The sequence below is a fragment of the Schistocerca piceifrons genome, chromosome 5 (genome assembly GCF_021461385.2).
Source record: "Schistocerca piceifrons isolate TAMUIC-IGC-003096 chromosome 5, iqSchPice1.1, whole genome shotgun sequence".
Taxonomy (NCBI): domain Eukaryota; kingdom Metazoa; phylum Arthropoda; class Insecta; order Orthoptera; family Acrididae; genus Schistocerca; species Schistocerca piceifrons.
In genome coordinates, this window is record NC_060142.1 from 627332087 (window position 1) to 627357787 (window position 25701).

At 43.2% G+C, this 25701-nt stretch overlaps 1 protein-coding gene across 1 annotated transcript in view; it reads right to left on the reverse strand.

Annotated features, from left to right (window-relative positions):
- The window catches only part of LOC124799170 (neuronal acetylcholine receptor subunit alpha-4-like), a 189837-nt gene extending 167520 nt beyond the window's left edge, over positions 1 to 22317 (reverse strand). Inside the window, exon 1 of the mRNA XM_047262708.1 lies at positions 22206 to 22317. Coding sequence (XP_047118664.1) covers positions 22206 to 22272 — 67 coding nt within the window. The 5' untranslated portion in view covers positions 22273 to 22317. The remainder of the gene's footprint in view (positions 1 to 22205) is intronic.
- Between the last annotated feature and the right edge of the window lie 3384 nt (positions 22318 to 25701).

The window sequence follows — 25701 nt, forward strand, 5'->3', positions numbered from 1 at the left end:
GGCAGATGTGCCTGTGCTATCGTGTGCTATTCGTTCGTGTGGTGATAGATTCTGGGCGGTGAATGGCAGCTATAAGACTTAAACTTTTGAGGACACTTTTCGTTTGAATCTACAAGGGATACTTTTACGTTGCTGCCGGTCGAAGGCAGACTTGCTTGAGGTGACGCGAATTATTCGGACGTGTAGGTGACTGAGTCTGGGTGGTGCACGGTCGCCGCGATACCCCAACATTTTATGATTGCATTACGGGATTGATAACAGTCAGAGTGTATAAGTTTCTATTCGTTATTTCGCGAGTGTTAATTCATAAATCATCATGTTGAAGTCTGAACTGTTTTCAGCTGGTGAATATTTAGTGTATTGTAATCTAGAAATTTGTAATCTTGCTGAGAGTGTTGAATAGAAGGCTATATGGCAAGCTGGATAGAGGGCTTGCAGAGGAGCAGTTTGGATTTAGAAGAGGAAAAGGAACAAGAGATGCTATTGGCCGGTTAAGAACTATAGGGGAAAGATATAAGGAAAAAGGTAGAGAAATCTTTGCTGTTTTCATAGATTTAGAAAAGGCTTTTGACAGAGTTCACTGGAACAAGCTGATGGATATTTTGAAGAGGAAAGGAGTGGATTGGAAAGGCTGGTTGAAATGGCTCTGAGCACTATGGGACTTAACATCTGAGGTCATCAGTCCCCTAGAACTTAGAACTACTTAAAACTAACGAACCTAAGGACATCACACACATTCATGCCCGAGGCAGGATTCGAACCTGCGACTATAGCGGTCGCGCGGTTCCAGACTGAAGCGCCTAGAACCGCTCGGCCACAACGGCCGGCGGATTGGAAAGAGAGACGACTGATACAGAATCTATATTTACACCAGAAAGTAAGGATAAGGATTGGAAATGAAATATCAGGAGGAAGCAGCCTTGGACGAGGTGTTAGACAAGGTTGTTGGCTTTCCCCACTGACGTTTAACGCATACATTGAAGAGATTATTCGGAAATGCTTAGATGGCAAAAGAGGAATATGTATTGGTGGAAAGAGGATAGAATGTATAAGATTCGCTGATGACATGGTATTAGTGGCAGAAAGTGAGCGGACAGTGAATAACATGCTGAAGGATCTGAATGAAGCTTGTGTGGAATATGGGATGCAGATAAACACAGCAAAAACAATGAGTATGGTCATCAGTACAGGACACAAACTGTCCAATATTAAAATAGGAAAATCTATCATTAGCCAAGTAAGTGCATTTAAATATCTTGGAAGCACAGTAACTGAAGACTTGAAATGTCACCAGGAGGTGAAAACTCGAATTGCCATAGTGAAGGACGCATTCAACAGGAAGAGGAGACTCTTATGTGGCAAATTAGATAAAGGTCTAAGGAAAAGGTTTGGCAAATGTTTTGTCTGGAGTGTGGCACTATATGGGGCTGAGACGAGGGGATGAAAAAAGGTTAGAAGCATTTGAGATGTGGATGTGGGGGAGAATGGAGAGAATACGCTGCATGGAAAGAGTGAGTAATTGAAAGAGTATTGGAAAGGGTTGGTGAGAGAAGATATCTGCTGAAGGTTGTAAGAGAGAGGAAAAAGAACTGGCTGGGACATTCATTGAGAAGGGAGTGCTTGCTAGCAGATGCTTTGGAAGGATTGGTTTGTGGGAGAAGACTGAGAGGAAGAAGGAGATACAAGATGATAGACGACATAAAGGGAAGAGGAAATTATGCAGACCTGAAGAGGATGGCAGAAGACCGGACAGCCTGGAGAACTACCATGTGAAAACCTGCCTTTTGGCAGAACACTGATGATGATGAATCTAGAAATGAACTCAGTTTCCGCGCGTCTTTAGCATGGGGACTGTGCTACCATTCTCGTAAAGCTCTGAAAGCAACTTTACTGCATTTGGTAAGGTTATTTTGTGTCTTTTTTTTTAATTAGGCACAGTAGGACCACTTTCCATTTACTTGAGGTATACTTTCAAGAATGAACATCATTCAACATAATTCCGTGCCATCTAAATCAACTACAGGCGTTAGAATAGAACCCTTTATATTGCATTCTTCATTTATCTTTTACCTAATATTTCTGTGTATTTTATTAATCGGAGTTCTAGCCAATACGTAGACTTTTTGCCTGTGGGATCACAACTACAGATTATTAGTTGCAGCGAGTTAGCTGCTGGACATGAAAGCAGGCGTGCACGGCTCCACCCTATGACTGAGTCGAGCTATTCCTTTTGACAGAGTCATGCGTAGCCTAGTTACCTAAGGTGAGAGCAACATCAGGTAAAGTGGCAATTAGTTTGCTCGTATGGACAGCTGGTCAGAGAGTCTCTACTCAGTAGTAAACCGTTATGCACCGTCACAAGTGGGGCAGGACAGATCCTGATGGTAGAGCGTTCTTTATTGTGTATGACTTCTTCGTTTTTTCATGAAGGCACACTCAGGAATACCGGTTTTCAACATGTTGGACAATAGCGCCGTTAGTCTTAAGCAAGGTAGAGTTTGCTTTAGCTTCAACATCAGTCCATCCAGCCACACTGTTAGATCTACAAACGCTTGTGAAGTTTTTAATCCTGTCTGGAGACCAGCCTCGATATAAAAAATTAATGCCGGCACTTGTTCACAACAGCTATAGTTTTGCCTGAAGCCTGGTTCGCTCGAAGGCGCTTTACTCTGAAGCGTTCGGTAAATCCTGTTGTAGATAAGTCGTTCCAGTAGTTTATTATAGACCCCGAGAAGGGCGATTGGACGATAGCTCGAGGCATCGTCTTTCGGTTTCCGCCGTTCGAGGACTGCAAGGGTTTTTTGTTGTCTTTAAATGTGCTGGTACCTGACCCTTGCTCGAGCAGTGTGAGAAAAATCTATTTAGCCACTTCGTTTCATGTTTGGCATGATTCATGATACATTCTGGGTTGGGTTCAAATGGCTCTGAGCACTATGGGACTTAACATCTGTGGTCATCAGTCCCCTAGAAATTAGAACTACTTAAACCTAACTAACCTAAGGACATCACACACATCCATGCCCGAGGCAGGATTCGAACCTGCGACCGTAGCGGTCGCGCGGTTCCAGACTGAAGCGCCTATAACCACACGACCACATCGGCCGGCTACATTCTGGGAATACTCCGTCTAGGGCTGCTGCTTTCATTCGTTTTAGACATCTTAGGCAGAAATGAAACTATTGGAATCCTCTGAAAGAGTTTGGGAGAGTGTCGAAGAACGGTCACCTCCAACAGGCATCGCGAAAATACTGCGTAACACTACCTGCGTCCTTCATAATGGCCCGTAAGTTTCTTCAGGTGTACCATATTAAGCTGAAGCAGCTTGTTGCCTAATTACTTTCGAATACATCGTGGGAGCAGACAGTGATCAAAGTTATTACTAATGGTTGCTACTAAAATCAGTCTTGATCACAAACTTATTTATTCTGGTAACCGGTTTTGACCACGCCTGTGGTCATCTTCAGACCTACAAGTCAAATACAAAGTCTGATCAGAGGGCTACATACATTAAAGAAAATTATATAAAACTACAAAGTTATAAAACGATGAATTACCAAAATGCTGTATGAGCAGGAGCCTCCTTCTGGTGGTAAATCACTGCTAGATAGAGCAGTGCACGTCTTACTTACATGCTGGAGGCTCCGCCCACTTTTGACAGAATGATGTCATCGCTAACCAATGGTTAAAAGTGAAGTAACTACATAAAATTTCGTAATTAAAAGAACAATGACAAGAATGAAAAATAAAAATACTTGGAACTTAGCTAATTAAATAGTTATTGTCACATAAAATACGCAAAAATATTAAACATATGAGATAAATAAAAATCGTTTCGACAGTATATTGGTTGCCCTCTCTACGCCTGTTGGAAAACCATTTAGAAGCTACTGGTTGCCATTGTAAGTACAGACGCCATTCCAAAGATGTGGCAGCCGGCTACCCTCCAACGAGTTTGTTGTAATATCGGTAGTCTAACACTGCCACGTCGGATGACGTACCATGAACAGCAGCATGTTGTTATGGAAACGATAGACGCTTTACAAGGGCGCTTTCCATTAAGGAAGCTGCAAAAATCGTTGACTGACGTCTTGTAGTAAATGCTGCACAGATACAGTTTGAAGGTGTAACAAGAGACATCCATTTGTATAGATTATTCGATAGATAATAATTAGTTCTTGCAGATGAGAACTGAGAAAGAAAGTAATCGGGAGTTTACGGTACTTGTGCGTATTCTTAAAATACTGCCTATGACGCTCCTATATATAATGAAAATTTTACGTGTGATAATATTGAACAGCAATGCTATGTTTTATTTTACATGCCAGTCGTATAAACAAAAATATAGTTAAAGTATAAAAAATAGTACTAGAAGACTAAGATTAAAACAATGAGAGTGTAAGGTACGGAATTAACAGGTACTTGTGACAAACACTGAAACAGGTGACATGCATTATTGGTCAATAAAAATATACACAAATTATACCAGTTTATATTAACTTTTGTTTCTTTGTAAAGTATAAAGGAAAAGGAAAAACTGAAGAGTGGCTAAAACTTATGAGACAGACTATGTTATCATAGAATAAGATCATTTGCCCATAAGTATATTAAAAATGTTTATGAAACAAATATAGAAACATAAATCGTGTATATACCACTAGTCAGAAAGTAGAGGGAATTTAAAATACAATACTAGAAGTCGTAGTGTCAGAATATTAAAAGGACACCTTCAAACTGCATCTGTGCAGCATTTACTACAAGACGTCAGTCAACGATTTTTGCAACTTCCTTAATGGAAAGCGCCCTTGTATAGCGTCTATCGTTTCCATAACAACATGCTGGTGTTCATGGTGCGTCATCCGACGTGACAGTGTTACACTACCGATATTACAACAAACTCGTTGGAGAGTAGCCGGCTGCCACATCTTTGGAATGGCGTCTGTACTTACAATGGCAACCAGTAGCTTCTAAATGGTTTTCCAACAGGCCTACAGAGGGCAACCAATACACTGTCGAAACGATTTTTATTTATCTCATATGTTTAATATTTTTACGTATTTTATGTGACAATAACTATTGAACCAACTAAGTTCCATGTATTTTTATTTTTCATTCTTGCCATTGTTCTTTTAATTACGAAATTTTATGTAGTTACTTCACTTTTAACCATTGGTTAGCGATGACATCATTCTGTCAAAAGTGGGCGGAGCCTCCAGCATATAAGTAAGACGTGCACTGCTCTATCTAGCAGTGATTTACCACCAGAAGGAGGCTCTTGCCCATACAGCATTTTGGTAATTCATCGTTTTATAACTTTGTAGTTTTATATAATTTTCTTTAATATATGTGGCCCTCTGATCAGACTTTGTATTTGACTTGTAGGTCTGAAGATGACCACAGGCGTGGTCGAAACCGGTTACCAGAATAAATAAGTTTGTGATCAAGACTGATTTTAATAGTAACCAACTTGTTGTCGATCGCACACCGTAGAGCTACAATATTTATGGGCATGCTGTTTGTTGCTATTCGAAAGACTGCTAGACGCTTCTTGTGGTATTGCAGGACAGCTGGGCGGCTGGGTGCCTGGGTGTTGTGTCCGCCAACGCGGACTAGTGCTCCCCGTGCCGCCATATTGGCAGGTGGTAGCGTCCACCGCATGCTGGCCACCGAGATGAGAATGTCGAAGGAAACATCGCGGTTCGTGCAACGTGAATGACTAGACCCGAGTCTCGGTACGAGAAGCACCCCCAGAATGCCATCTGCAGTGCTACATCTGGCCGGAACTCTGCATAGTCCCCACGGCCTCATAGAGCCGACACTGCCGGGTGCCTCACCTTATCTGGAGAAACGAAAAATAGCGACTCGTCGGACCATTCCGCCTCCTGTCGGCGGCTGCTGCTGGTTAGTGCCTCGTTGGGCCCACTGGAGACGTGAAGCTTCAGGACGCAAGTGTCGCAGTGAGCGACGGCCGCTTCGTGAGGCAGCCCATTATACGAGGCGTCCACTGCACGAGTTTCAGCCGCAGTATTCGCTCGGAAACTGGTCGAGACAGGCTCGCACTCACAGGGGCAGCGCTTTCTGGCGGCTGAGAGACGGGTTCTCTCTGGTGAGGAGAACCGCTCCTTGTAGACATGTTGGTCAGTGCACGCTGGTACGACAACGAATCTGACGACAGCATACACACACACACACACACACACACACACACACACACACACCAATTCAGTGCTATGGTTTAAATGGCTCTGAGGGCTATGGGACTTAACTTCTGAGGTCATCAGTCCCCTAGAACTTAGAACTACTTAAACCAACTAACATCACACACATCCATGCCCGAGGCAGGATTCGAACCTGCGACCGTAGCGGTCGCGCGGTTCCAGTCTGTAGAGCCTAGAACCGCTCGGCCACTCCGGCCGGCCAGTGCTGTGGCATACGTCAGAGGTGGAGGGTCACGTGATTCTCTGAAAATACTACTACAACGTCTGCAGCACTACAAAGAGGCGAGCGGTTTATTTTTTTATTTTTTTTTATTTTTTTTTTATTTTTTTTTTTATGGAGTTACTAATGTCTTGTACCGTAAGCTCTTATCTTACGAATATCAAGGTCAATGGAGTCTCCATCGACAGCATTCGCTATGCTGATGGTACAGTATTGACTGCTCATGGTCGACAACTCGTAGACGTAGTAGGAGATTACAGAAGAAATCTACATATAAATATGGATGTCAAAAAACCCATTTTACGACTGTCACACAACATCCAAACCCTTACAAATGAGGATCTGCGAGTCAATCGCTCTTTGGTATAAAGAGTACGTAAGTTTAAGAATCTCGGATCCCGGCTCTTCAAGAATTTAGACTAGTCGGGATTAGCAGGGTAGTGGAGCTACTTTTGGTATCAAATTGATATGCAAATTAATTAAATTGATCAATTAATCACCCCTTCCCCCTCCCACACCCGCCCCTGACCAATCCCACCCCCACCCCGGATGACGACACATGTTTTATCGTCTGCCTGTGTGCACCAGCCCCCTCCACCCCTTCTCCCCCCTCACCCATCCCTCTCCCCCGAACCTACGCTATTGGTGGAAATTTCGAATTTTCGTCATAATTTCTTTGTCCCAGGGCTGTAATGACATATCACCAAACCCCCACCCAGGAACTGACATGAAATTAAAATTGGCTGTTCACTTTCTGGGACTCAAACCCTGCTCCTCCTGGGTGGAAAGCCCAAGTGCACCCTTCTAACACAATTAAACCTCCAGAGGTGCTTGGAATTGGAGGGCAATTAAAAATGGTGGTGCACTTTCTGGAAATCGAATCTTGATTCTACTGGATGGAATGACCAAGTGCCGCCCCCCCCCCCCCCTCCACCAACGCATTGAAACAGTCCAGATGCAGGAGAGGCAGGTTAGGTTAGTGAACTTTATTTATTTTTGTTGGGAAACTGACGCAAAGGTCGACCCTAATTATGTAATTAATCACAAAGATTGGTCCTAATTACACAACTATATGCATAGTGCTACACAAGGACGGCATAAACGTGCAATACAGCTCAAACACAACACCGATGACACCATACAACTGGTGTTATCCTGCTGGGAGAAAATTTCGTAATACCAAACGAAACTAGCGACAGATACACTCAAACTCTACCCTACACCTATAAGCTGGTGGGGAAAAGGCTGGGGTGTAAGGTACTACCTTTATTCTTTTTGGCGGGAAATACGTTCAACTGATGAGATGCTGATGTTGCACAGAGACGAGTTTAAAAAGTGTATTACCAGTAAGTATACAGTATCTATCGTTGTTTGACGTTGGAGTTCACTCCAGATGTCTGCTCAAAAACCATCCTGCAGCCCAGGTAATCGAAGCCAATACATGCTGTTGTGGACTGACAAGACAGCCAGTCCACAGTGACGGGTAACCGAAAGGCACGCGCTTAAACTCACGCAGGCTGGCGTGAGGTCTGAAACAGGATACGTAATGAATGTTATAAAGAAAAGTACGTAGCTGCTGGAATACTTAACTTTAATCCACAATTGGTGAACATTGTTCTTGTTTCTGTACATGCTTCATTAGATACATAGCAAAGGGTAAATGGCGCCTTGCTAGGTCGTATCAATTGACTTAGCTGAAGGCTATGCTAACTATCGTCTCGGCAAATGAGAGCGTAATTCTCAGTGAACCTTTCCTAGCAACGTCGGCTGTACAACTAGGGCGAGTGCTAGTAAGTCTCTCTAGACCTGCCGTGTGGCGGCGATCGGTCTGCAATTACTGACAGTGGCGACACGCGGGTCCGTCGTATACTAGCGGACCGCGGCCGATTTAAAAGGCTACCACCTAGCAAGTGTGGTGTCTGTCGGTGACACCACACATGCTACCATAACTGATGGAAAAAATATGCGTCACAGTTATAATTACATTTCAAAATTGTCGTGAAGAAACCAGCACTCATGATGAACGGGTCACAATGCAGCACATCTACTGTGGAAAATCGTCATCCTAAAAGACTGCAGAGGAGGCGGTAGTTGAATGAATGCTCTCCTCGATATGCGTCCACAAACGGCCGAAAATCGAGGCCACCTTCCTAAATCCTTCCACCCCTCCCTCCCTCCATCCACTTATGGGGGGACACATGTTCCTTTTTAAATGGCCAGTTGCTCCACCAACCACCTAGCTGTGCGGGCAGGCCGCAGTCTGCCATTCACTGCCACAATCTGGCCACCGCCTTAAGGCGACGGTCCTAGACAACACAAAAGGGAAATTAAGTAGCCTAACCCGGCCCATCCAGAGAATGGTCCAGACGGTCCTCAAAACTCGGCTTTCCACCATCTCAAGGCGACATTCCTACACCTGCACAGTAGCGTGTATAGTCAACTAAACAATAGGAGATGAAAGGCCGACTGCCTCAAGTGCAACTTGTTCATCTAAAATATAGCGACAGAGGCCCCACACGCCGCCCCCCCCCCCCCTTCCCAGGACAGAAAGTGGCTGTGTCCGACCACCATATTAGACAGGCCGCTCCCTCCCCCCCTCTTCCCCTCACCCTCTGCATCCCGCCGTTCGGCGATGGAGAACAATTGTATTTGATGTCAACGCTTCTATAATCAAGCATCTATTTAAAAAAAGAAGTGTTCTTTTTTCCATGAAAATAGGTAAAGACCATTTTCTTTTCGTTTTATGAGTAAAATCGGTATAGTTTTTACGTTTGACTGCAGTAACTTATCATTATTTTGTGACGGCCGGCGAAGTGTACTGCCAACGATCACATATGATCAGCAGAGACATGCCCACCCTGCGTAAAATCAGGAAAAACAACTTCGACTATTTTGATGCGAGAATTACCAATCACCACAGAATGTACACGTTATTCCGAAACCGACATCAGAGTAAAGAAAAAAAATTATATATTAAGCAATTTCTTCCAGCTTGTTGAACAAATTACACAACCTGCTTACAGATCCCGGGTTCGAGTCCCGGTCGGGGCACACATTTTCAACATGTCCCCAATGAAGTGTATCAACGCCTGCTTGCAGCTAGGGTGTCCATTTAATTATCATTTCATTTCCATCAAAGCTGCATGGTCATCCACGGTAACTGTTCTTTCGGGAACAGATACTACCGTCATATATATAGTTTAAAATATGGGTTCCCGGCCTTTGACCTTCTTGTGCGAACGCACACGCTATGCCCGAACTCGCACGGGACTTGGTAGATTAATCTGCCACGAGTAATGAGTATGATGGGCAAACATCTATTAGGCGCACTACGAATGTAGTGTTGTGGACATGTTGGGAATGTGGATCTCACGGGGAGCGTGCAAGGGATAAGTCCCTGCAGACGCACTATCCTCTGTGCCCGCGGTGGCTCAGATGGATAGAGCGTCTGCCATGTAAGCAGTAGATCCCGGGTTCGAGTCACGGTCGGGGCACACATTTTCAACATGTCCCCAATGAAGTGTATCAACGCCTGCTTCCAGGTAGGGTGACCATTTAATTATCATTTCATTTCTAGCAAAGCTGCATGGTCATCCACGGTAACTGTTCTTTCGGAAACAGATACTACCGTCATATATATAGATAAAAAGCGGTCTTGAGTCTACAGGCACACACGGTCGCTGATAGAGTTACACTTTCAGGCAGAAATACTGTCCGAAATGCCGCTCTGCTTCGATGTTGAGTCATCCTAATTTTCCCAGTAAGAAACACCACCGTAACAGTTCGTACTGTCGTCGTGTTGTAGAAGCAGCCTTCATTTGATGCTGATCTTACACATCATACACGGGTGGTGGAGCTACGACAACATGTTCCCACTTCCATTGAGTGGTCAAAACACGCTCTTACAGCGTTAACTCAACTCACTCTGTTTCTACAGAGGTTGCAGAATGTGGTTAATATTGTTCTCTCCGACTTCTGGGCAAAATTGCTAAAATTGATTTCGCTATCAACTGCGGTGTGTATTACATTACATCGCTCCATATCAATGGCGTCTTTCCAATCCCGACCGTCCACTAGCTACGCTGTTGATTTCCGCATAATGCTTGACTGACACCACTCTGTTGAGATGTAGGGAACCTTGGCCGAACACTGGACATCTGCTGCTTGTCCCTGTGGAACATAGGATTAAATGTAGAGGTCATCCATCACCTTAATAGAGTTGTTTGGAAGCGTTCCTCTTTGCTACAGACTCATGCTATTTCCAAATGCTGCGATACTCTACAAATGTATTTTTTTTTATTTTTTTTCCACCAGTAAGATAACAGTACCTCTTTTTATTTGTGCTACCTCACTCTTGTTGTGAACAGCATCTTCCGGCGATGGTAAACACTGGAACAGTAATCATGTACATGACTGGAGAATGAAGCAACAAAGCTTTTCCAAACGAAGCATCCGAGACATCCACTACCATTTCGATGGGAAGATGAGATTAACTGTACAGATAATCACCTTCGAATAGTTGCTGGAAGCGCTCTACAAAACCGCAAACTCTTCCAGTTTCCATATGTTGCGATGTCTTCCACATTTGTGTCAATGAGAAACATCGCATCTGTGTTTTATTTCTACCAGCCTGTTGTATGGTAGCTGTATAGTTTATGCCACGCGATGTTCAGTTTTCTGTGAGAGTCGGAGGATCGAAACGCGTTGAAGTCGGTTTAGCTGCAGCTGACACGGCTCTCTAAGTCATGGTACAAAAAACAAAATGTATGGCGTTGTACACTGATTGGGTGTGTTACAACCGGGGAAAAAAATGTATTAAACTGCTTATGAAGTAAGAATCCCCACGAACCTACTACGGTGTCGTAGCAGGCGGAGAGGTGATACTCCGACGTGGCGCGTCCCAGGTGGCGGATAGGGGGGTCCTCACCGGTTTACCGGCGGACTTGAGCGAAATAAAATAGCTCTCGCGGACCAAACACTAAACAACCTCTACGGCTAACAACCGTAGTTGTAACTCGGAGCTTGCTCCATACAAGGTTGACTACCTTTGAAAGTCAAACATGGAAGGAAATCTTTCAAGGAATAATCCACCGCTTGGCAATAACCAAGGAAGACTGCACTCGGATACGGTGGGCAGTCACCTGAAAGATAACTTGGATGAGTCGGAGCATCTGAAAATACCCAAAACGGACAGACGACCAAAACTCAAGACAGGACAAATAAACTACATTGCGACACACAATATAAATTCCCTCATACAACCAGGCAAACTCAAAATTCTGACGGATGAAATGGATCGCAAGGGGATTCTCATAACCGGACTTCAAGAAATGAGAAATACTGATCAGGAGCCGATAGAATCACAAGGATATAGGATTTATAAGGGAATACCAGGGAAAAGAGTCATGAAACAGTGTCCACAATTTGGAACAGGATTCGTGGTGAGTCTGAAAATAATAGAGTCCATAATAGAATTTAAAGCACAATCTCCCAGACTCTCAACATTAACTCTAAAAGCTGCAAATAAAATGTACACAATAATAAATGCCCATGCCCCGACAAATGATAAAAATAATAAAAAAGAACACAGAGAAGAGGTAGAAAAATTTTGGGAGCTCTTAGATCAAACGACGAATAACATTAATAAAAATCACATCAAAATTTTAATTGGAGACTTCAATGCCCAGTTAGGAAGGGAAAAGAGATATAGAGACATAATAGGGAAATGGACAGCACAAAGAAGAACAAACAAAAATGGCATAAGACTAGTGGAATTTTGCAGAAACCATGACATGATCTCAAAGTCGACGTATTTTAAGAGAAGACCAAGTAAACTAAAAACTTGGAAACATCCAGACTGGAAAAAAGGAGAATGGCAACTGGACCATGTCTGCATGGATAAGAATTACCACAAGGAAATTTACAATGTGAAAGTACTGAGAGGGACAGATACCGGATCAGATCATTACATGATAAAAATTAAAATTAAATCAACCCCATTAGCAAAGAAAAAAATCCCACCAGAAGAAGAAGAGAACCTATGACCCTCATAAACTGATACAAAATGAGGATTATGAAGCACAAACCAGGGATATAAAAATAACAGATGATCTGGAAGAAATAATTCCCAAATTGAAACAAATAGCTGAACAAGTTGCCCCTATAAATCCAAGGAAAAAACACCAGTGGTGGAACGATGAATGTGATGAAGCAGTGTTGGATCGACACCAAGCCTGGTTAAGGCATCAAAATGAAAAAACAGAAAAATCATATTTGGAACTCACAAAACAAAGGAAGACAACACAAAAAATAATAAGGAGAGTTAAACGTCAGTACCAAAAAGATATACTTCTAATGATAGAAACAAATAGTGAAAAAACAAACTCAAGAGACTATTACAAAATATTTGGCAGACAATTACAAAGATATGATCCTCCAACATTAATGTTAAAAGATAAAGATAATAACCTAGCCCATAGCAATAGTAAAAATACAGAAATTCTAGCAGAAACATTTAACAAGTTACTGAATTGTGAAGATCCCCCAGAACTTCTTCAGATAAACACAGAAACCCCAATTAAAACACCAGCAGAAAATATAAATCCACCTACAATTAATGAGGTCTACAGAGCTTTGAAAGAACTCAAAAACTACAAAGTAAGTGGAGAAGATCAAACGTTTGCTGAACTTTGGAAGTATGCAGCAGAACCAGTAAAGATAGCATTACACCAATGCATAGTAAAAATCTGGAATGAAGAGAAATTACCAGAAAATTGGACTACTGCTATAATACATCCATTACATAAGAAAGGAGAAAAATCAAATCCAGACAACTATAGAGGAATTTCCCTTTTGGACTGCACGTATAAGATCATGTCAAGAATACTATACAACCGCTGTAAAGATCAATTAGAACTGGAACTGGGAGAATATCAACGAGGATTTAGATCCTGGAGAAGCTGCCCAGAACAGATAATCACCTTGAAGTTAGTTATGGATGTCTACAAAAGAAGGCAAAAACAACTAGTCATAACCTTTGTAGATTTCAAAAAGGCGTATGATTGCATCCATAGATCTTCAATGATGAAAATATTAAGGAATTTTGGACTTAGTCCTAAATTAATAAAAATGATACAGTTAACCTTAACAAACACCAAATCCAAAGTAAAATTTAGAGGAGAAATATCTGAACCATTTACGATTAAAACAGGGTTGAGACAGGGAGGTTGTTTATCACCATTGTTATTCAATTGTGCTCTTGAATATGTAACGAGAGAATGGTACAAGGAAAATCCTATGAATATTAAAATTGGAACTAAGAAAGATAAAATAAACCTAAATTGCTTGGGATTTGCTGATGACCTAGCATTACTAGCTAATAATATTCAGGAAGCCACGAAACAAACAACAAGCTTACAAAATATAGCACAAAAATTAGGACTCCAGATATCATTTGAAAAGACTGAAATAATGGTAACGGATCCACTTGTAATAGATCACATCACAGTGAACAATAGGGGAATTAAAATAGTGAAACAATTTAAATACCTGGGTGAAATAATAACACATAAATTGGACGAGAAACCTGCATGGCGAGCAAGAACTAATAAAATGATAAAAGCTCAAAAACTAACATGGTCTACGTACAATAAAAAATGTCTATCAATTAAAACAAAATTAAAACATTACATGACGGTGGTTCAACCAGAGGTTACATACGGAAGTGAAACTCTTTTTAAAGTCACCCAGAAAAACAGAATTGACAAAATTTTAAAAGTAGAGAGAAGAATTGCTAGAACATGCATAAATAAGAAATATCAAAAAGCTGGGCAATGGCGGATAGTTCCAAATGAAGTGGTATACAGAGAACTGGAGCCCATCACTGATACTATACGAAAGAAAAGGATCTCTTTTTGTGGTCACATTCTGAGGACACCAGAAACCAGATTATCAAGGAAAATTATTGAGAAACTCTGGAATTTGAAACATCAAGGAGGATGGCTTAAGGAAATAAGAGAGGATATGGAAGAACTGGAAATAACTCTGGATGATTTGCAGAACAAAACGCCAAATTTAAAGAAGTTGAGGGACACAGAAATAAGATTTAAACCAAAAATTGACAAACGACATACAATGAAAAGGGTATTTACAGATAAGGAACGACGAAAAGCATCGGAACGAATGAAGAGATAGTGGGCCACTCGGAAGGGGAAAATACCAAAGAAGAGGACCAGAAATGATTGACTGAAGTGGTCCAATGAGGCCGTAAAAGCAGAAGAAGAAGAAGAAGAAGTAAGAATCCAGGAACCCTCTCGTGTGATTGATAGTCTGTTGAATATGGTCATCCTACAGTACAGGTGATGAAACTGGTCTGTGGGAGCGACTTCGATCACGAACCTCCTGCTCCAATGAATCAACACCTGTATATTTAATAGGATCGCCACATATGGTTAGGTGGTAGACATGAATGCACCTTGAGAGACACAGATCTCCTTCGGACTACCTGTATGTAGTTTGGAGATTTTTCACAAAATCTTCATCCTTCCTCCATGCCATATCTGTTGTGTAGTCTTCCTAATATTCCCAACAAGAAATACCACCGTAACTGCTCGTACTATCTCTTCTACTACCTCGTGTTGCAGAGGAAAGCTTCATTCGGCGCTGGCCTTACACACTGTACACGGTTGGCGGAGCGATGACAACATGTTCCCATTTCCAGCGAGTGGTCAAAACGCGCTCCTGCCTCATTAACTCAGCTCGTCCTGTTTCCCCACAGGATGCAGATGGTCTTAGATATAGAGCCTTCCGACTTCCGTACAGGTCAGACTTAAATCAGGACGATCACATGGACTAAGCTGCAGGGAAGGCGGGGCAGGGACTTCTGGGCAGTTACAAGATGCAGAGGGACTGTCTAAAAACAGCGTTGGAGTTCATGGTGTGTGGGATTCTTAGCAGATAGATTCGAAAAAAAAGTGAATCTTTTCGAGATACGAGAGTGCCACTAATATGATTCATCAGTGGCTGTAATCATTAAAAGACGTGTCTACAGGATCGAACGCAAATATGTGGTTGAATGGATAGACTTGATTCCAAATTGCGGACAGCTTTTCTGCCTGAAAGTGAAAGACTATCAGCGATCGTGTGTGCATGTAGACTCAAGACCGCTTTTTATGCAGGGTGATGGTGAAATACGCGTTATGATCGTGTTTTTTAATAGCGTGGTCCTTACGCGAAATGTATGTTATGGGTTGTAGAATCCTTCTGTGGGTAGCTTCAGATGTCATTTCTCAACAGTGTTCCTCAAAAACAACATCGTGTTCCCTCCATGGATTCCCAGTTGTCTCACATGGCGAGTGTAATTCGACTGCTGAAAAAAAAACTACTCGCCATACAAAGTGACTCTCATGATCATTTTAATTAATTAGCCTATCAAATTGATAAAAATGACGTACCGCCTGGCGCGAGGAAGCCATGGCTATGGCATCACGGAATGATTCGTGACAAGAGTTTCTTTTTTTTCGTTGCGCCGATATGTTTTAACGAAATTTCAATTCTCACCTACACAGGTCGAGATAGGCTCTCACGATTTGTTTCCTAAACGATAGTATGATATAGCATTGCATTGGTAAAAGGGTACTTGTCATAGTATACAAAACAGCTATGTTCTCTTGAATTATCGCTTCTTGCTGTCAAGCGTTAAATGAATGTGTTTTTTTTTTCGACATGTGTGCCAATGGCGTGAAAGATTCTCTGTAATGTTTGTAATACACACGTGAATAAGAGTTTATTTGCAGACACTGAACGCGAGAGACGCTCTCGGGTCATGTAATTTGTTCAGAAAGCTGCAAGAAATTGCTTAATATAGATTTTGTTCTTTGGAGTTCAAACACTCGTTTTTTCTTTACTCTGGCGACGGTTTCGAAATAACGACTACATTCTGTGGTGATCGGTAATTCTCGCATCAAAATAGTCGAAGTTTTTTTTTCTCATTTTATGCAAGGTGTTCATGTCTCTGCTGATCATATGTGATCAGTGGCTGTACATTTCGCTGGCCGTCACAAAATAATGAGATGCGACTGCAGTCGAACGTAAAAACTATACCGATTTTGCTCATAAAATTAAAAGAAAATGGACTTTACCTATTTTCGTGGAAAGAGGTCATTTATTATTGCCGCAAATGTGTTTTGGTTTTATAAAATAGATGCTTGATTATAGATGCGTTGGCGTCAAATACAGTTGTTCTCCATCGCCGAATGGCGGGCTGCTGCGGGCGATGGGGGGGGGGGGGGGGGGCTGTCCACTGTGGTGGTCGCCGGACACAGCCGCTCTCTGTCCGAGGGCGAGGCAGCATGTGGGGGCTCTGTTGCTGTATTCACACAAACAAGAAGCAAATATTAGAAAAGGGGCAAGACAAGGATGCGCTCTCTCTCATTTTATATTCGATGCTTACATCCAGGAAACTATAGACCAAGTTCGAGAAACTACTGAGGTGGGGATCAAAATTAGTGGGCAGAAGATAGACATGCTGCGTTATGCAGATGATATTACTATAGTCACGGAGACAAAAAGAAGATTTAGAGGAAGTCCTCAGAACAATGGAAAAATATCTATGCAATCAGTATAGAATGAGAATAAGGCTGGCCGGAGTGGCCGAGCGGTCCTAGGCGCTACCGTCTGGAACTGCGCGACCGCTACGGTCGCAGGTTCGAATCCTGCCTCGGGCATGGACGTGTGTGATGTCCTTAGGTTAGTTAGGTTTAAGTAGTTCTAAGTTCTAGGGGCCTGACGACCTCAGATATTAAGTCCCATAGTGCTCAGAGCCATATGAACCATTTTTTGAATGAGAATAAACAAGAAAAAGACTAAAGTGATGGTGTGCAGTACAGGAGTAGAATATGAATCTCTGAGAATGAGAATTGGAAGGGAGGAGCTGGAAGTGATAGAGGAATTTACTTACCTGAGAAGCAAAATCACAAGGGATCGTTGAAGCCGGAAAGAAATTGCGAGCACAATATAAAAGGCCAAAATTGCATTTAATCGGAGAAGGAACTTACTCACCAGCAACAACATCAGTCTGAAAATAAGGAGCATCACGAAAGGTTTCGTTTGGAGTGTGGCCCTATACGGATGTGAAACTTGGACAATTGGAAGAGAAGAGAGAAGACGGCTGGGGGCCCTGGAGATGTGGTGCTATAGAAGGATGATGAAGATCAGCTGGAGAGACAAAGTAACAAATGAAGAAGTTCTTAGAAGGGTACAGGAAACCAGATCTCTGCGGAGACACATCCAAACAAGAAGAGACAAACTTGTAGGGCACATCCTACGACACAACAACATCATTGGAACAATAGCAGAAGCAGTTATTGAGGGAAGGAATCGGCGGGGGCGACCAAGGATATCATACATGCAACAGATCATGAATGACAATGGATGTAACACATACGTGGAAATGAAGAGGTAGGCAGACAGAAGAGAGGAATGGCGTTCAGCTGCAAAACAACCTCAGGGTTGAACGTGAAAACAAAGAAGAAGTTGCACTTGTCGCACTCGTCCTTTTATCTCCTTTTGTTTAGTTGACTATACACGCTACTGTTGGTGTAGGAGCGTCGCCTTAAGTCGGCGGCCAGGTGGTGGAAAGCCGAGTTTTGCGGATCATCTGGATCATTCTCGGGATGGGTGGGGTTGGGCTACTTAATTTCCCTTTTATGTTGTCTAGGACCGTCGCCTTAAGGCGGCTGCCAGATTGTGGCAGCAAAGGGCGGACAACGGCCTGCCCGCACCACGAGGTGGTCGGTGGAGCAGCTGGCTGTTTGAAGGGACATGTGTCCTCCCCGTAGGTGGATGGAGGGAGGGAGGAAGGTGGCCTCGATTTTCGGCAGTTTGTGGACGCATATCGAGGAGAGCATCCATTCAACTACCACCTCCTCTGCAGTCTTTTAGGATGACGATTTTCCACAATGTGCTGCATTGAGACCCGTTCATCATGAGTGCTGGTTTCTTCACGACAATTTTGAAATGTAATTATAACTGTGACGCATATTTTTTCCATCAGTTGTGGTAGCGTGTATTGGCTTCGATTACCTGGGCTGCAGGATGGGTTTTGAGCAGACATCTGAAGCGAACTCTGACGTCAAATAACGATAGATACTGTATGCTTACAGGTAATACACTTTTTAAACTCCTCTCTGTCCAACACCAGCATCTCGTCAGTTGAATGTATTTCCCACCAAAAAGAATAAAGGTAGTACCTTACACCCCAGCCTTTTTCACACCAGCTTGTACGTGTAGGGTAGAGTTTGAGTGTGTCTGTCGCTAGTTTCGATTGGTATCGCAAAATTTTCTTCCAGCAGTATAACATCAGTTGCATGGTATCATCAGTCGTTGAGCTGTATTGCGAATTTGTGCCACTCTTGTGTAGCGCTATGCATATAGTTGTGTAATTAGGATCGATCTTTGTGATTAATTACATAATTAGGATCGATCTTTACGTCAGTTTCCCAACCAAAATAAATAAATAACACTAACCAACCTTCCTCTCCTGCATCTGGACAGCTTTCATGTGTTGGCGGGGGAGGGGGGGGGGGAGCTCTTGGGCTTTCCATCCAGTAGAACCAGGGTTCGATTCCCAGAAAGGGCACTGTCATTTTTAATTTCCCTTCATTTCCAAGCACCTCTAGTGGTTTAATTGTGTTAGGAGGGTGCACTTGAGCTTCCACCCAGAACGACCAGGGTTTGAGTCCCAGGAAGGGAACCACCAATTTTAATTTACCGTCAATTCCCGGGTGGGGGGTGGGGTGGGATGTCAGTACAGCCCTGGGACAAAGACATTCCCAAGAAAATTCGAAATTTCCACCAATAGGGTAGGTTCGAGGAGGGGGGAGGAGGGAGCTTGTGGAGGGGATGGGACACACGTGCAGCTGAGAAAACACATGACACCATCTGGTGGCGGGGGTGGGTGTGGTCGGGGGCGGGGGTGTGGGTGGGGGCAGCGGTGATCAATTGATCAATGTAATTAATTTGTACATCAATTTGATATGAATAGAGGAGTTGTAACCCCACCACCCTACTACTGGTGGGGAGATGAATTGTCGCATAGAGAATGCCCATAACGCTTCCATTAAAATACGAGATATTTCTCTGCAGTACAGACCTAGATATAAATCATAGACGTAAGATGGTAGACCCGATCCGTACTTATACACCGTTCTGAATGACGGACGTTAAATAAGCAAACAGCGAGGAAGATCGAGGCATTTGAAATGTGAATTTACTGCAGAATGCTTAAAATACCGTCGACAGCAAGAATAAGTGACACCGAAGTGTTGTGAATACTATGTAAACAGCGATAAATCTCAACAAGGTTTAAAAAAAGGCAAAAAATGCGTACAAGCGACATATCTTACGGATCATCAAATATATACCTCTACAGTTGATCATATAAGGCAAGATCGACGGTAAAAGAAGAAAAGGTGAAAGGTCCCTGTTGGATTCCTTTCATGTTAATTTCTTAAAACTGTTGTCATTTACGGCATACATTCCACTTCTAAATTTACTGTGGAGTTTCTGACTCTATCAGGGAGGAGACTGAGCAGTGGAAAGTGTTACTTTTACACATAATCAAGAACGATCTGTCACACTACTACACTTTAAAACACAGTTTATATGTAATTCATGTCACACAATCTCATACGGAACCTACATCCGCTTTCTTTTATATACTGTATATGATAAGATACTGTCATCCCCCTTCCCTTCTGTGTGAAAGGATGAATGAGCAAATGTATTTCTAGTTGCATGCTCGGTGGTAGCAGACAAGCCGGTCTGCTAGAGGACAGTAGGACCAACGTCAGAACAGGTAGCTACACTTTCTAAAAGCAAAGAGGTTTCTATTCTTGGCATGGTCCTGTCCGTTGGTTGGTTGTTTTGGGGAAGGAGACCAGACAGCGTGGTCATCGGTCTCATCGGATTAGGGAAGGATGGGGAGGGAAGTCGGCCATGCCCTTTCAGGGGAACCATCCCGGCATTTTCCTGGAGTGATTTAGGGAAATCATGGAAAACCTAAATCAGGATGGCCGGACGCGGGATTGAACCGTCGTCCTCCCGAATGCGAGTCCAGTGTCTAACCACTGCGCCACCTCGCTCGGTGTCCTGTCCGTCCGTTGTCATGTTGGTATAGGAAGCTGCCTCTCTGGTCACTTTCGTTTTGTATCTGGAAGCACCCTCGGTAGGGGCCCAGGGCAGTCAGTCCGCGGCGAGCGTCTGAAGTGGTAAGATCTCTGGCTAAGTGCGTCTCTGCTAAGTCCGTAGGACAATGGATTTCTTAAGTTCAGCCTAACTGAAAAGTTAATAACCTTTATTTCAGGTTTAGATCTAAAATATCTAATGTTATCTTAAATTGCAACGCAGTGTAATTCGAGTGTGAAGTTCAGAATATCTTCCGGTAGTTGCTTTGTCACTACTTTGTGAGTAAAGTGGAGACTCGTGTTGATCAGTAACTCTAGGATCATCAATCTTAAATGCGAATGTGCGTGAGATTGTAATGTCTTGTCTTGACAATATTTTTCAATATAGCAACTTTTCTTTATGTTCAACCCACGTGGGGTGTACTTTGTGAGACCAGTACCACGTGCTTATACAATTGTTTGACCCATCAAGTTAATAGTAAGACGATATTAACCAGTTCGACGTTTTTCTTTTGTAAATTGCGTTTCGATGTAATTTATTTTAATTATCAAAATTATTGTGGAGTTACAGTCTTTGTGTAAACCAAGTTGACCATGTGAAGCATGTGGTGTCAGCATCAAAGTAGCCCTCAGATATTCTTTTCGGGAACATTTCACAGAGAGTTAGTATGCATTTAGTATACCAGTGTGTGGTAATTTCATGACGGACAGGATTGCGCTACGAACGTAACTTCTTTGGATGAAAATTGAATCGGTTGGCTGTGGTTAATTTCCTCTTGCATACGTTTCAACGTTCTTCGTGTGTTATTTTATGAATGCATTGTTGTATGCAGTCTCCCAATCTTGGCTCCATATTTGATGTGTTCCGTAAGATTAAAAACTCGCGTTTTCACAACCCTAAATAAGGCACCAGTTTAGTTATGAATCAAGTTTAATATGCTGAAATTTTTAACAGAACAATGATCAATGTTAAAATAAATGTCCAAATACAAACTGATTTATTTCTTTTTATTTAAATTCTCTTTTTATACATATATCACCGGTTGTCGTAAGATGACTATCAAAAGATTATAATTAATATTAGTCTGATTGGGAATTTGGTAAGCTAGACTGGATACGCGGTGAAACAGTTGCTCAGTAACGCAAGGTTAACGTCCCCAGATAGCTCCCAGCTTTTAACCCGCTTTTATTGTCTTGAATAACAGCACCGCTTTCAGAACAAATTAATGCATCAACATTACAAAGGACATAGAAGCATATCTCAGTTCGTTAACAAAAGGCAGCGGACACGGTACTACTGTCCAGAATAAAGACCCGTCGAGTTGCCAACATTCATTAATGGATAGGCAGGATAAGAAGAAGAAGAAGAAGAAGAAGAACTCTCTGGCTGACGGTCGGCATGCTAATGAGGCCTGTGATTTGTGTCTCTGCAGCAGACATGTTAGAATCAGTGTAGTGGGTGAATATGAAGAGGTAGGTGCGCTGGGAATGGCAACGAGAGTTGTACGCTGTTAGATAAACGGCAGCAGAGTGAAGAAGAGGTAAACGCCAACAGACGCGACGCAACAGCAGCTGACGAGCGCTTACCGTTTGTGACAGCAGCCGTTAAGGCCGCCAGCAGCAGCAGCGGCAGAGGCGGTGCGTGCGGCGCCATGTCGCGGAGTGTGCGGACCGCGACCGCCGCCCACGCCGCCCCCGCTGCCTCTGGCCGCCGCCTGCCGCGGTGTCGCGTGTCGCTGATAGCCGCCGCCGCTACGCCCCCTGCTGCCGCCGCCGCCGCCGCCGTTCGCCCAACTTACAGGCGGCCTGCTGTGCCGCTCACTGGCGCACGCACGCGGGTCGCACGAAATAAATTCACACCAGCTTCGACGGCCCTCCCTTGCGGGTGTTCCACATCGTAGACTTCCCGTTATTGAGGAGCGAGTGTTCCACCAGACTCCGTCCACGTTTCGTTGCCGCCACAAACATTTCGTTGCTCGCGTGTCTCCTCCCCGAACGCAGCTCGCGCTCGACTCGACAGTTTTCACACATCTCCAGTTCGCTATCCTTCGCGGACTCGTTTCGATATCCGCCTGTCGTCATCTCCGCACGTTCGTACCGATCCGTTGGATTTAGTACTCTTTCAATTCCTCAATTCTCAGCAGAACAAGTAGATAGTGACAAGGTGTACCGAATACACTGTGTCCCCCACCACGCTTTCCTTTCCTGCGTACAGTGCGTGATAGACTCGGCCGGAGTCGGCGGTAATTGTAATCTTCGAGAACCTACGCTTCACAAGTTACCAGTTTCCACCGTACGAGAAACCACCGGTTTACTGACAGCCCACAGCGCTAGCACACTCTGAACGGAGCCCGAGTAGGACTCGAGCAGCAGCAGTTGGAGCGGACGTCGCCCGAGTACTGCTCGTGCCGAGCGTAACAGTTCGTAGCTGACATTCCGCCTCCCGCCATGTGTCGGTAGCTACGTAGACGTCACAGGGAAGCCCCTGTATCATGAAAACGCACACTCGAAAGGTGTCCGCAAAAACGTGTCGAAAAGAAACTATCCTGGTGGTATACATTTTGTGATGTAGCTCTTTCTAAGCCTGGATGTTTCAAACCACACCACACTCAGACGAATTTAAGACCGTGTGTACAAGTGTGTCTTCGGAATAAAAACGTGATGCAGTAAAACAAAATGGCTCTAAGCACTATGGGACTTAGCATCTGAGGTCATCAGTCCCCCAGACTTAGAACTACGTAAACCTAACTAACCTAAGGACATCACACACATCAGTGCCCTAGGCAGGATTAGAACCTGCGTCCGTAGCAGCAGTGCGGTTCCGGACTGAAGTGCCTAGAACCGCTCGGCCACACCGGCCGGCTTCAGTAAAACAGATTCAGTAAAACATTTCGCATGTCTGCTAGCTTTCAAGATTAGATAAACCAAGTGTCATCGTTTCCAATGAAACTTCATATACATTTATTTTATTCGCAGTCACAAAATAATGATTTTCGAGAAATGTGTTTGAGTTGCAGCCCACCTGTTCCATCCCCGATAACCGAGCCTCGAATGTGCTAAACAGCTTTTCTAGCAGGGCTACAGCGAGCTGCTCGAGTCCCGCCGCTGTCTTCCGGACACCGCACCCTGAGGTGACGAATGTCATGACGTACCTCCTTACACTGATCCGTCTTCCTTTCTACCAGCATAGTGCAGCATCTCGACGTGGCTCGGACTTAACTAGTCTTTGGAAGTCCCCTGCAGAAACATTCAGCCATGCTGTCTCTACACCCGACCGTAACTGCGAAAGTGTTGTCGTAGCAGGATTTTGTGCTCGAATTGATGTCTCGATCCCGTCCCATAAATTATCGATGGGACTCATCGCGGGCGAACTGCGTGGCCATATCGTTCGCTCCAAGTGTCTAGAATTAAGGTGACCATATTTTCTAGACTCAAATTCTGGACATTAACATATTTCCTAGGCCCAAATCAGGGACACATTAAAAATTTTGCAAAATAGGCTATATTTATTTATTTATTTATTATATGAGAAGAAGGTTTCAATTAAATGTAATAAATACAAAATATCAATTGAATTTCTTACAAAGAAAAGCACATTTACATTTTATTTGCCGGTCGCGGTGGCCATGCGGTTCTGGCGCTGCAGTCCGGAACCACGGGACTGCTACGGTCGCAGGTTCGAATCCTGCCTCGGGCATGGGTGTGTGTGATGTCCTTAGGTTAGTTAGGTTTAAGTAGTTCTAAGTTCTAGGGGACTTATGACCTAAGATGTTGAGTCCCATGGTGCTCAGAGCCATTTTTGAACATTTTATTAATACCTTCTAAGACGAATGAGTGTGATCAGAGCAATTGTATTTATCAGTGCTCTGAATTTTCTTTATCAAGCCTGTATTTTTCAACAACATATGAAAAAACTCGACACAAGTTTCAGCATAATTTATTCTACTTACTAACATTGCTTTCATGGTTTCTACAGCCAACTGTGTTTTGTCCCTTGTCCATATATTGTTCATGTGGGAAAATACTCTTTCAGTAGCAGCTTTAGTGCCAGGAAGGCAGAAAGGAAACTCCACTAGCTTGAGTACATTTGAGAATGGCACATGATTCTGGCTGAAATGAGAAATCATCTCAACCCATCTTTGCACCTGGAACAGTGTTGTTAGCAGTCCATTCAGTGATTTTCTCAGTGGCTACAAACTGTTTGACACTGACATACTCATCATACATTACATTTTCTGCAAACTGAACATATGGCACAGTTTCGCTAACTAGAGAAGAAGTTCTTTCAATGTCATCCCATACAGGTATTTGATTCTAGAGACCAGCATACACAGCGTTGGCGACGCCAAAGTCAATGAGAGCGTATATTACTGTTCGTCTGTTGGAGTTACTTTGTATTTCGTCTGCATGTTTGCCATAATACCTCCTCTGCTTCTCCATGGCTATCAGAAAATATGCAGATTTCTTCCTTCTTCTGTTCGAGTTACGGTTAGAACCGTTTCTACCGCGCGAATGCGTTCGAGTGCGACTTTTTCCTAGTTGCCGAGGTCTCTGACTGCCTACTAGCTGTTCGAGCTGCGGCCAACACGTATTTGCACACTAAAAACAGTTTGATAACTGTTTCGACAATTTGTCGTACTCTCTTGTCAAACAATTACCCACCATAACTAAAACTAATAATAAAATATACCGATACCGGTGAAATGAATGTCTAATTCGGGACAAATTGGGCCATGATTGTTAATTTCGGGACAAACAGGTGTCCCGAATTACTTTTGAAAAAATTCGGGACTGACACACAAAAATCGGGACTGTCCCGAAAAAAAAAACGGGACGGATGGTCACCTTACTAGAATGTTCAACCAAACGCGAACAAAACGCTATTCTCCTACGTTAAAATTTTGGTTCGGATTGTTGTTATTTGGAGTGATTATAACATCCAGATCGCATTTACGGTTACCAGTCTCAACAAATATCTTTTTGTATGTAATTTAAGTTGAAAAATCATTAAATGTCAAGATTTGGTCACGTGATCGAAAACGCTCTGTTATTTTGTGAAGCTCTGGTGACGTCACAGACTAGG